Source organism: Rhea pennata, chromosome 4, assembly GCF_028389875.1.
Source record: "Rhea pennata isolate bPtePen1 chromosome 4, bPtePen1.pri, whole genome shotgun sequence".
Classification (NCBI taxonomy): domain Eukaryota; kingdom Metazoa; phylum Chordata; class Aves; order Rheiformes; family Rheidae; genus Rhea; species Rhea pennata.
Window position 1 is genome coordinate 47,882,834 of NC_084666.1, and position 13,080 is coordinate 47,895,913.

A 13,080-nucleotide genomic window follows, 5' to 3' on the forward strand; every position below is an offset into this window, starting at 1 on the left:
ATATTAGACGCTGACCCTGTTGCAGCTTCCAGTACCCCTCGTGTATGCTTGACTTGAAGTGGCCACGGGTACATGAATGATACTTGTAATAATAGTTATAGTTGCTTCATGGGGAATTAATGTTTTTTTAAGATTTTGAAACCACCTGTTCCGTGGATTAATAGGCACCCTGTATGTAGCGCTGAATATTTGGTTTGACATTGTGAGAAAAAGTGTCAGACACTGAGACATCATACAGATATCACACTGATGACTGTTGATATAAAAAGTAAGACTTCACTAAACTCCAATGAGATTAAAATTGTTTGATGTAGGAATATAACTTGTTTTTACCCCTCTTACTGCTTTATTGGAGAGAAATATTGACGCAATTAATGTCTTCTGTAAAACTGAAAAGGATGGAATTCTGCTTTTGATTGTACGTGTGGGCATCACTTCAGCTGATAAACAGCGTTTTAATGGAAAATACCTTGTGAACAAATTTGTTCTTTTAATAAGAATAAAAGAAAAGAGGTTTTTCTGAAAGCTTTATTTGCCAGGGAAGTAAGTGTTATATTTATTTACATTTTCTTGTCTAAAAATAATGAAAGGGTAAACATACTCGAAGTGTGTTGAATATGCTATATATTCTATACAAAGAGATGAGTATTTCATAAATTGGATGACGAAGTACCGGAAAATTGTTGGCAGAATTTGGACTGTTCAGACAAAAAAAAACACACAAAACTAATTTTTGGGCCTAACAGATTAGATATTTTATAGACAAACCCAAAACAAAATGGAAGTTACAAATAATAATAATAGTCACATTAGTTTATAAACAGTTGAGAATATATAATGGTTTACTGCTTGCACTTCTGCTAAGGTTTAGTGCAGGGTTAAGGGTCAAAGTACTAATAAGAGTGTTTGGGATGTCTGCTGCCATGAAACAAAATGGAAACTTGATTGATAGCTGGGGGCTGAAAGGAGAATGCGCAATGGAGAAAGCAAAGGTCATAAAGCCATTTCCCTTCTCTGCATATATAATGACCCAATCCTTCAAGAAATAACAAAATGTAGATACAGTGGATTAATATAACATATGTTAACCACACTTCTCATCATTTTGAAATGCAAACATTTACGAAACTGAATGATGGAGGTAATGTTTTACTACTAGCTGCATCTTCAGATGCAAAGCGTGGAATTTATGGTCTCCTTCTCAAATGCTTTTATTTTATGCTGATAAAGTACAAAATTGAACTGTAAATGGTATGAAAATTTCATCTTTCCTTTATTGTCAAGATGCTGCAGATGAAAATCTATTGCAGTTTAAAATATTTTGTGTTAATAATTGATAACATATAAGTATGCACTTAGGTATAATACTTTTTTCCTTTTGTAGGTCTCGTGTGCATGAAATCTAGTAGTTCAGTTGTGGAGTTGGTGATGCTTCTTTGCTCTCAGGTGAGATTTAAGCAAACAATATTATCTGAAATTGCTGTCATTGGGTAAAATAGAAATTACAGTTAAAATGCATAACTTTGTGTAATGATTATGTAAAAAATTACATACAAGACTTTTTCTTTTCTTTTCTTTCTTTTTTTTAAGTTCTTTCTTTATAACAATTGTGACTACTCAGAGAGAGAAGATACCAAGGGTTTTATGTTACCTTACTGTCAAACATTTACATAACCTTGATCTTGGTGTGCTTAAGTAATTCTATGCTGTCATTTATGTAGGAGAAAATAAGAGCAATAAAATATTATGGTTATGGAAACAGATCGATTTCTGCAACTTGGCATGCTGAATCCTATGGGATGAGTGAGATTTTTTTCTTTTGTGTAGAGGTTATGAAATAAGTGATAAATACTTTTAAAACTGTCATTCTTAATTGATTTGACAAGTACTAAGAATTTGAGAAAAACATAAGAAAGCAACAGTGATTGTCAACAATTTGGGGCTTCCTACACTCCTAATGTGAAACAATTTTAAATATTTAAAAACCTAAGAACTACCCGTTCCTGTGGTTAGAGACAAGCTGGAAATGAAGGAACTTTCTTAAAATTGCAATGAAAGAATTGCATTTGCTATATCTTTTTTTTTTTTTTTTTTGGGGGGGAGGTATTTTCTCTTGTATAATTAAATAGAAGAATGTTTTAATTGAGCCTTTCTTCTGGTGCCTTAAAAATGATACTTTTCTGGTAGTAAATTCCCCTACTTAAAACTTTAAAATAGCCTTTTTTAATGGGAATGGTATTGGTCTAGAGGTCAAGGGTTCTGACCCATTTCAGAACCTTTGACCTTCATTTACAGCCCTTATGGTTTGCTTGCCTGACGAATAAGGATAATGCAAAATTAATGTTTCTTCACATCGATTTATTCATTTTAGTGCCTATATTGCCAAATTTATTTAGACTGTGCTGATAGACGTTTCATGAATACAAATGAAAGAATCATAGAAGGTGTGAAAAATCGATAGTCTGCATTGTCAATAAAGTGCAATAAGAACAATTACTTCTGGAGATTACACCTAATGGATTTTACAATGAACTAGTGAAGAGTAGTTATTTTTTCCAGTGAGCTTATTATTCATGAAGGTATTCAGAACTTTGCTCATCTGGTTCTCCATCTTCCTCAGAAAATATCATATATGCACCCTGAGAGGAACTTAATATTTCCCAGGGAACTTTTGGAGTTTAGAAGTGGTTATTTTGCATATTCTGAGACTGTAAGTGGGCATTGTTCACGGGCTTCTAGAATGTGAATTTAACACTGATTTGAACTTTAAAAAAAATCTTGCTACCAAGAAACCTATATAAAATTGTTAATATTTATTCATTAATGTGTTAGAGTACTAAAGTACTCTAATAATTTAAGTACTAAATATGTGCCTGACATCTTGGTATTACCATATTTAAAATTAGTTTTCTGTATCCTTGCTGCTTGTTTCAATAATTATTGGTTGGTCTTTTCTTCTTTCTTTGGTAGGATAATCTAATCGTTCAGATCATGCTGTGCTCTGTACAGTATGTCACATGTTTGGCTGTGGGAAGTGGAAAGGATAAGAAATAAATGACGTGTCCTAATGCATCTATTTGTCATATGTGTCATAGTGCCACTTAATGCTAATCTAATCAAATCGTGGTTGCTTAGCAGTGCTAGTTGCAAAAACTGAGGTTGTTCTGTGTAAAATAATAGAAATAAACCAGTAAAGTCATGAAGACCACAAAATCTTTTTAAAGTTACATAGGAGCTGTAGTTTTTGGCAGAATATGAAAAATGATGTGAGAAATGAATCTAGAATTAGCTCCAGATGTATACAGATTGTTCTGGGGTGATAATTACATTTTTCACTTTGAATTTTCCTAATTCAAAGAGGTCAGCATGGCAATCACAGAAGTGATTTATTTTGTTAAGAAGTGAACTGTCTTTTGCTACATGAAAGCTTGAGAGATATGAAATTGAATTTCAAACTGACATTTTACAGATACTGGGAGGAGATGGGGTTGATCTTGATTGATTTTTTGTTGTTGTTGTTGGGAGTTTTTTTCCCCCCTCCAAGATAGGGTAGGAAGTGAAGTGGTATCCTTTTGCTAAAATTTTAATTAATTTTTAAGAGGAGATGGAGAGGATGGAGTGCCAAAGATCAAAAGATCAGGTCAAAAACTAGTTTTTAATCACATAAATAATGTGGCATAGTTATAAAGTAAGTATCTGCAAATTTAATTTAAAACTTCACAAATTTGTCAACCATCATTTTACAAAATTAGAAGACTGCTCTGATTAATACTTTTGCAGTTTTTTATGCTAACCTCTTTCTAGAATTTTGTTTTAAATATTGTATGGTGTTGTAAGTATTTAGACATCTTTTAGACAAAGAGCTCTTTAGATTTTTTTTTCCTCTCAGAAGTGCTAAATGCAATAGGATATCTCACAAATCAATGTTTTTTCTCATAAAAATATAAAAATAAAACTTTTTCTGGTGAAGAATAATCAAAGAATATCTTTTTATGAAACTGTGACATCTAGGTTAATATTTTTTTTCCTTTTTTTTCTTTTAAAGTTATTCAGGCATATGAAAAATCCCATTGCTTTTCTCTTCTATTTTTGTATTTATGTTTCTGATGCTTTGTTTAATGTTTTACACGTTGTAAAAAGAGGAACAAGTCATTAAAGGTACAGACAAAAGGCTTTTTCTGAGTCAAAAACTGTTGTGTTCTGATAGACATGCTAGATTTTGAGACGTGTGTCTAGGTGTATACTTATGTTTATATAAATCTATCAAAACATAAAGAAATCCTTCATTTAATATTACTGCAAAGTGTTCCTGCTCATTTGACATTAATATCATTTTTGAAAGAATCGACGTTGCATTCAAGGCCACTTTATAAAAGCGTTGTGTTGCTCATCCTAATTCAGTCTGACACACATTCCAATAACACTACCTCCCTTCTAGGGCTTAAAACTAAATTTATGGCTGAGCATTGTGAAGTGCATCATTTAAAAATGGTTTCAACCCAAAACATCTAATAAATAAATAATGTGTATGGCTACTCAGTAGCAGACTTTCCAGACTAGAAATCATTCCATCGGATACTCAACAGTCCACTATCGGAGAGGGCTGTCAGATAAATCTTATAGTAGCTGCATTCATGTCCTGTAAATCACATGTTATTGTCTGAGCCTTCTGCCAGGTCATCTATTCTTTTCCCATTTATCAGAAATGCATACAGTACACTGAACCTGGAAGCAGTCTGGCCTGGCATCCTGTCAGGGTAATTAAACCAGCCAAAAGAGTGAAGTCCTGTGTCTAATATCCCTTTTAAATGAGTGACGACAGGATATTAAAGATGCCTGTACTATTGTGAGACAAGGTTTCTGCATGCTGAAACTGATATCATCCTTGAATGTAGCATTTTCATCTAAAATAACTCTCGTTCTATGCGTGAAACTCCAAGGAGCATGTATGAATGTGTGCGTGTTTATACATAAATATGCTGATGTGCATCCTCTCATTTGTTGTGTGTTTGTTTGAAATATTTTACTGAGATAGGGAAGACTGTCCTCTTCCCTACCTCTTAAGTTTTTAAAAACATTTATCTGTATCCCAAATAAATGAACCATGTGTCCTATTACTGTATCTCCAAGGTGAAAAGAGTACAGAAATAAGTGCAATTGTTCTGCATTTTTCTGATGCCTTTGAATGTTCAATGTTTGCAGCACTTGAAAAATTCTGTATCCTTCTTTCTCTCGTAAATCAACTGAATTGTCACTGGGATATGCATAAAAGAACTAGTTAGGTGGTTCTTGTCAGATTCATTTTTGACTTAAGAGCTTTTTTCCTACTACATCTAGATTTTGTAGACCATAAAATAAACTTATGCTAACTGACTGAAATACAGTAGAGCTTTTGTATAATTTTCTAAAATTGGTGGAAAGCTCCCCAACTTTCATAAAGTCCTATAACGAAAAATTAACGAGTACTGTAGCAACTTTTATCTCCTACTCCCCCATTTGCTCCCCCATTTGCTGCACGTACACACACAGTGATGTGTAAACCTACACAAGCTCTCTGGTTCCTCCTTCGTTTTCCCCTTTTCATTTCAAGGGAATAATGACATGTTCTTGGTAGATGATGGGACTGATAACAAAAATCGATGTTTTAATATGATATATTGCAATGCAACTACATAGCTGTAGCTTTATAGATTTGTAGATTTATATGGGACCTTGATAAAAGCATATCCTTCATGGGGAGAAGGAAGAAGAAAGCATAAACCCTGCTCCCGCTAGAATTTTTGTGTGCAAGTGTATGGCCCAGTGGAACATGGCTACAGCTGAATGCATCATGTGGTGTGCTGATGGTTTTGGACATTATTTTTTGAGTGCAATACATGACCCAAAGCAGAACATGTGCACCTGTCTTAAGAATACAATAGAAAATGGCAAAAGAGGCTGATCAGTAGCGTTAGAGTGGAACAAATTGTATTGTGCAAGTTGGTATTACTGCCTCTAAAGTAGGTGTTCAACTCTCTTCTCTCTTTTTTTTTCTTTAACTCAACTCACCCAAATAGTTGTCACTATTTTAAAGACAAGATATTTGTAACAGGTAAGAAAGGTTTTTCTTTGATGTTATCTTTTATGTTACTAAGTCATCACTTCCTTTACTAATGGATTCTGCTACTCATGAAGAAGCCATAGGCATCTCTGACACGAACAGTATCTTAGTCAAATATCTCTCTTACTCTGACAAAGGAGTCTTAATTATTAAACCAATATCAACGTGTGTCATGCAATCGTGCACCTGTGAACAAACAGTATTTTAGCATATTTCCCCCAAATGTGACAAATGTCGCGGAAGTTAAGATACTACTTAGCAGCACACTTTTTGCCCCACTGCCCCAGGAGTTAAATGTCTGTAAAATGTATAAGGTTTCCTGACTTGTCTGTGTATCTTATGCTCAAAAGCAAACTTTTTATCGGTAAACCACCTTTTTTACCCATATTCATATTCCATTAATTGCAGAGTGCTCTAAAATGTGGTAAATGTTCAAATTACTTGGAGATTTTAGCTGATGCAAAAGATGGCTAGTTTTCAGTTTGTTACTTGCAGAGAGAACACATTATACTGATGCTCTGTGATCTGCACTGGCTTCTAATTTACTTTAAAATGCAATCTGATGTGATGGATAACTATAGTGATCACTATGAAGTTTTAATTGAATTGTGTCTAGGTTATCCAAAGAGCTCTGCCATTATGATACTATGGCAGCTGAGATCAGCCAAAGCGCTGAAAAATCTAGCAATATCCTGGTGTGGATATGAAGTGAATAGATACACTTTGGTACATTTTATGCATGCCTCACCTCTTAGATTATGACATTTTAAATCAAGAAAATATTTTTCCTTGTAATTATTTTGTATTCTAGTAGCTGAAAATGAGTTTTAAAAGGATCTAATGATCCTTTCGATCAATGATCTAATAATTTCATATGTTTGATACAGAAGTTGAATTTTGTAGGGTTTTTTCTTTTTTTGTTGTTCGCATGTGATGTATGAAGACTTTAGTTCTGTAGCATCTCAAGGAGGAATGCACAGAAGTGCATTCTCCTGCATTGAAAAGCACTTGATATTAATGCAGTGAACTATTTGAGCAGCAGTCAGGAGGATTTCCTCTGGAGAAACTGAAAGGCTTGGGATGTCTGGGATGGCAGCAGCTATGGAATCCGGACTCCTTAAACTCATAAGGTCATTTGTTTGTGAGTTCAGATATTATTCTGTCAAAAAGTTTTCTTCTAACAAAATGAAGTTAAAATATCAAATCTAACCTCTCTAGAACCTTTGGATTCTCCATGACACTTGATATTCATGTTTTTTACACATCGTTTAGCTTCTTTCCTCCTTTAGAGAGAGGTTTCATAAAATGGTTCTGGACAAGTTTCCTCCACTTTTGAGGATCTCATTTTGAGCGCTGAAAATACCTGTTGACAACTTTCATGCTCTGGTATAAATCACTGCGTAGGGTACTTGGAGTAATTATGAAGAGATAATTTATACTGAGGGTATTCTGCTACTCACTTCATTGAACTGTGTTATACCTTCTGAGCATGTGAAACTGCAGCTCAGTTTGGTAGGTAACTGTCCAAAATGTGATTCTGGTAAGACGGAAATACATGGAAAGAGCTTAAAATCTTTTATCTAAACTAGAATATGACAAAATTATACTTGAAATTAGCTACACACACACACACACACACATATATATATATATATATATATATGTATGTTTATGTGTTTGTATCTTGTGTCTTAGCCAGTATCAAGTAGACTTCATGCCTTCAGAATTAGATTACAGAAGTACATTCTGTATGAAACGCCAGTGTAAAATAATCTGTTTTTTGGAACTTCACTCCTACTTTAATTTCCTGTTGCTTTCTAAATTGTTTGAAACCACCTATAATCACCTGTGATATTTAACCAGTTTCATTCCAAGGAATTGCTTGCAGACGCATTCTGATGTGTTTATATAGGAGTTTCCTGCAAGAAATTTTCATAATCTCTAAATTTCACATTTCTCCTCAGATCCATTTTTAGTTTGCTAAAGTTAGGGTATGTTTGAACTCTGTCTTTCATCTTAGTTACAGTTTTTGGCTTCACAAGTAATACGGTATGTTTACTATTAGCTTGACTCACAGATAGGGAGTTTAAAACATTTGTGTCTATCACTGGCTAAATTTTTTAAAAATAAATTCTAGTAGAATATAGTTTCATTCAGAAGTCCATGAAGTGTGTGTATGTTGGTAGTTTGCTCAGAAGTAAAAATCAATGAAGTGTATAATTTAACCCTTGTTACTGCTTTAAGTTGGAAGTAAGTTAGATATACTGGGAATGATTTATCGGTGCAGGTGCCTTGCTCTTGACTTAATAGTACAATGAGCACTTTACAGTTACGTTATACAGTGGTCACTGTAGTCAGAATGTGTGAGCTACTACTCTGGGTTTAGCAGCTTTTATCGTACCACAATTCTTCGTCTAGAGCAGTATGTTAAAGGCTTGGTCACTCTCCAGTTTGGAGATGAAATGTATGACACAGTTTTAAGGTGGGCAAAACTTAATGTTAAATTTAAGTATGAGAGAACTGGAAGATTACCTAATATTTTTAGTACTTTTATTGAATGGAGTTGATGTTTTTGCATATTAGAAATAAATGATCCTCAAAAGCAGATAGAAATGATTTCTAAATAAAACCTGTTTTAACTAGGCATACTTTTGAACCATCAAAAGTGCCCTGTGCAATTTTCAGCAATTTTATTTGGGGGATTCAGTAAAAGCAGGTATACCTGATATAGCAAGCGGGTATATCAAACTGCAAATGGGCAATAATAGTGTGCTGTGGAAGAACCAGTGTTCTTTGGTTTATACCATGCAGCTGTTTTCGGGAAAGCAGTTGTAAGCTTGGTGGGTTTGAACAAGAGTGATATACATGTATATATGTATGTGTGTATAAACAAGTTGAGATGGTGCTGTGTATTAGACTGAAAAAATATATAGAGTTCCAAATGCATATGCACAGTAAGGCGATAATATGTTTCTCTCAAAAGGAGAATATGCATGAAGTCAGCATGACTTCCAGATTTGGATAGAGGAATGGAGAAAATACAGGGTTAAAAAAATGCAAAAATCCTCTTAGAAAATTATTTGCCATACCACATGGAGAGAGAGATGAACTAAAGCAGAAATGTTGCCTATAGGAAAGTTCTGGGTGAAAAATAAGGTGTGGGGTTTTTTTGTTTTTGTTTTTGTTTTTTTTCCTTTCCCCAGTTCCTGAAATCCCTTGTGTTATAGGCTTTTATACCTTTTTTTTTTAAAAAAAAAAAACTGTGGATTCTTACTAAGAAAATTTCTTTTATCATGTCAAAATTGCTTGAATTTGGTCAGGAAGCCAGGAGGTCGTGTTTGCATCTGTTTAATGCAAAACATGTCCACTACACCTAAAAATATTAGCCTTTAAAATTTTACACTCTATTTCTGAGAAATTATGTGATTAATGAATGAATTATTATGTTTGCGGAGGAGAGTGAACTGTCTAACATAAATATGAAACTTAGGGATGTGTTGGGGGAACAGGACAACTTCATTTCCATGAATGCACAGTGCTGCAGATGTTCAACACTAAGGGAACATAATTTAGCTACAGAAGCAAGACGCTCTGAAGAAAAAAGGCATCCTGTTGCTTCACCAGCACACTAGGACTTAAAAAAACACCACCATTTAAGGTGAGTTTTGGGTAGTGAGAGCACACCCTGTGGCTTGGCAGTCTAGTCAGAAGGATGATACCATGCTGACTTTATAACTAGAGCTTTGAACAATATTCTCATGGGTGGTAAATGCAAAACAAAGTAATATCAACTGGCACTTAATTCTTTGAGCTCCCTGCTGATTGGGCTCTGCACTGAAATGGGACTCTTCCTGACAGGAAGTCAGCCTCGAAGTGTGGAGACCTCTGAAAATAAAGTGTGCTTTAATTTGACACCCTGCTGTTTTACAGCTAGTCTGTTTAATTTGAGACTATGGAAAAAGGTTTACTGGAGGAGAGGGATATGAGATGATGGAAAGTTCAGAGAATGGCAATACTTGCCTGCGATTTTGCACTGATTACAAACATATATGAACATTTTTGTTCATTCTCATAGACTAAATCATTTCTCGCTTTTTGTTTCCAAGCAAGACTCTTTAATAAAATCAAGATACAGGGGACAGTGCTGTTTGCTGAAAGTTATGACAGGAGAAGCTGTGTGTAGTGGTACTGTTAAGTTTGTTATAAATGTGTGCGTAATATATATGTGTGTGTGCATTTATATATATATATATATATATATACATGTATATATATGTATATATATTAACCTTTGGTCATATTTCTAACTCATCTGTACCTTTTTAAATGTCTGTGGAACTGGTATAACATCTGACTCTGTCAAAGGTGTTGTTAATTTACTAATGTTTCTATAAATGTTTTGAGATAACTTACTTAAGGTTATGAGTTTTTCAACCTTATAATTCAGATTGTGCGACCAACACTATTATATTGAGGTACATATCTGTTAGTTAAAGATCCTGGTTTTGAGCCAAATTTAATTCAGGAGACTGAATATTTGAAGGTGTTTATTTCTATCGAAACTGAAATCTTTGTGGTTTTCTTTTTAAACAATTTACTAGGTAAGTGCACCTGAGGATTTGTACTGGGAGGAGCAAATTATTATTTATCATGTTTATTGTAGCAGCACATAGAGGCAGATGAGCATAGAGCCCTGTGATGTTGAGTGTCATGTAATTTTGGAAGAATTGTATAAATAGTCTAAATGGAGGAGGCAGATTTAGGCTAAGGAAGCAAATGTAGTATGCAAGTGGGGTGTAATGGGAGAGACACACAGCCTAATTGCCTTGGGGTTTGGGGGGCTTTGATTTGATTTGACTTAGCTTTCCCTTTTCTAAATCTTTTAAGAAAAGAGCTATGTTAAGAGAAGATTACCAGAAGGACTGATGAGGGACAGCTTTGGAGTCTCTTGAGTGAAGAGATGGGAGTGTTTTACACAGTGAAGTCTCATTCGCTCAAAGGTGCAATGATGTTAGTGAGAATCTCATTTGTTATTTATGTGCATTAATTTTAAGATTTTAAGTTAAAACTAATCTAAATTTGGGGAAAAGGGTAGTACAGAGGGGCTTTCAGTTCCAAGATGGTATTCACCACATATATTAATATATTACGGAGTGCCGATTTATTTAGTTAAAGATTATTTGACAGTAATGGTGCTGTTTTAGTAGTGGTGATGAATGCTGCTGTTGGTGGGTTCAGTTTGTCACTACTAGTACAACTATGCAGCAGTAAGGATGCTGGGATTTTCTTGTCCTTGTAATTAGTAGTCTATCTTGGAAGACATTTTTCCCCCTGCATTGGTTTTACAAAAACTCAGAAATCAAATTCACTGACAAGCAACAAAGTACTGCAATCAAGAAGCAGTTGTCTTATATTCTTGCTTTCCATTCTCAAAAAAAGATGCTACTGGCAGCACTTGATTATTCATATCTTTTTGTTCATCTTGTGTTGTCCCTTTTCCTCACTTTTGTTTTTCTGATTCACTCACTTTGACTTATTTTCTTGCTTTCCATTTCTACATATTTACAGAATTGTTTGGTACTTTGATCTCTCTTCAAGATTTGTTTCCGTTCTTTCTCTGGCTACTGTCGTTCGTTGCAGTATTGACAGTAGCTGATGGTTAAAGAACCTGAAAAGGAAGCTGCAGTGGAAAAGGTCTGCTGCTAGAGGAACTCGGACCCGACCCTTAGTGTCCTGTCATGAGGAGTCATGGCAAAAGCCTGCTAGTGACGGGGAGAAAGAGGGAGGCTGACCAGGTGGATTGCTGCCTCCTTCAGAAATCAAAATCAGAGATCAGTCACTCTTTCAGTTTTCCCCATGCCGCAGCTGGTTGCTGTACCTGAAGGGTGGAGGAATGGGAATATAGCAAAGACTTATCTGTCTCCTCTTAATGTAACATTGGTCCTGGGGATATAATTTTACTCATCAAGTCATGCATTAGATCACTATATAGGGCATGTAGTAAGTGTTTTTCTTATACATAGTCATACTTTTTTGAAGCAAAGTACAAAAATGAAACTTAGAAGTTTTGATAATAGCTTGTGTCTGACATTTGTTACCGATCATGTTGTATTTATGTGGTTAGTTATATTTTCATAATTTTATGTGAACATTCTGATTAAGTGATTTCAGTTGTTTTTATTACTAAAATCCTTTTTAAAGAGTATTTGGTATCACCATGAATTGTGGCAACTGAGGATTTTTTGCAAGATTTTGTGGATGTAATGGTTAAGCATTGTATGTGCTATAATATTTTATGTACTATTTCTTTCATAATACTGTGTATTTCATGATGGATTTCTGCAATGAGAGAGAAGACGGTAGTCTTGTCACTTCTAAAATGATCCCATGGCATAAAGTGCCTTGAGTCGATTGTCCTGAGAGGTTGTATTTAGTATTTCACTGAACAGCCTGTACTTCAGTATACACTAATCCAGCTCTACGTGTGTATAATTTATTTTCAGAATCTATAAAAACTTATTGCGACTTGAACTCAACTTTAAGCATTGAAATTAAACTCTCATTATAAGGTAATTTAGGGCATTTACCATATAACAACAGAATTCCAGTTTATAGGAAGCTCTTTTCACGTGGAATACCCCAAATGGTTAAACAGCAGGGGAGTCTTCTGCTTTTAGTTAAAAAACTGCTGTTTCTGTATGGCTTATTTACTACTTGTTTAATTCTTAATGTAGTGTGCTGTGGAATTGAGCATGCAAAAGTCAGCAAAGAGTTCTGTTTTCTGCGTCTAAGGTTATTACTTGCCATACAATAATAAAGGCACTATTTTATCGGGTTAGTTGTAATTAACTTCAGCACCAGGCTTTGATATAAATCATTTCTAATCTGTTTTCTTTACATTTTCATTCTTTTTAACTGGTTTAGCATAGTTGCTTGCTTTTGTCCTTTCACATAAGGACTTGGGTTGTAACTGCTTTTTT

General features: G+C 34.5%; 1 protein-coding gene across 2 annotated transcripts in view; it reads left to right on the forward strand.

The window, feature by feature from the left end:
• LRBA (LPS responsive beige-like anchor protein) overlaps positions 1 to 13,080 on the forward strand; it is a 402,463-nt gene that overhangs the window by 116,823 nt on the left and 272,560 nt on the right. Inside the window, exon 34 of one of the 2 annotated variants that reach the window (XM_062573872.1) lies at positions 1,385 to 1,446. In XM_062573872.1, the coding sequence (XP_062429856.1) occupies positions 1,385 to 1,446 (62 nt within the window). Of the gene's footprint in view, positions 1 to 1,384; positions 1,447 to 13,080 lie in introns of those variants that run through there. The other variant, XM_062573871.1, reaches the window with a different exon arrangement.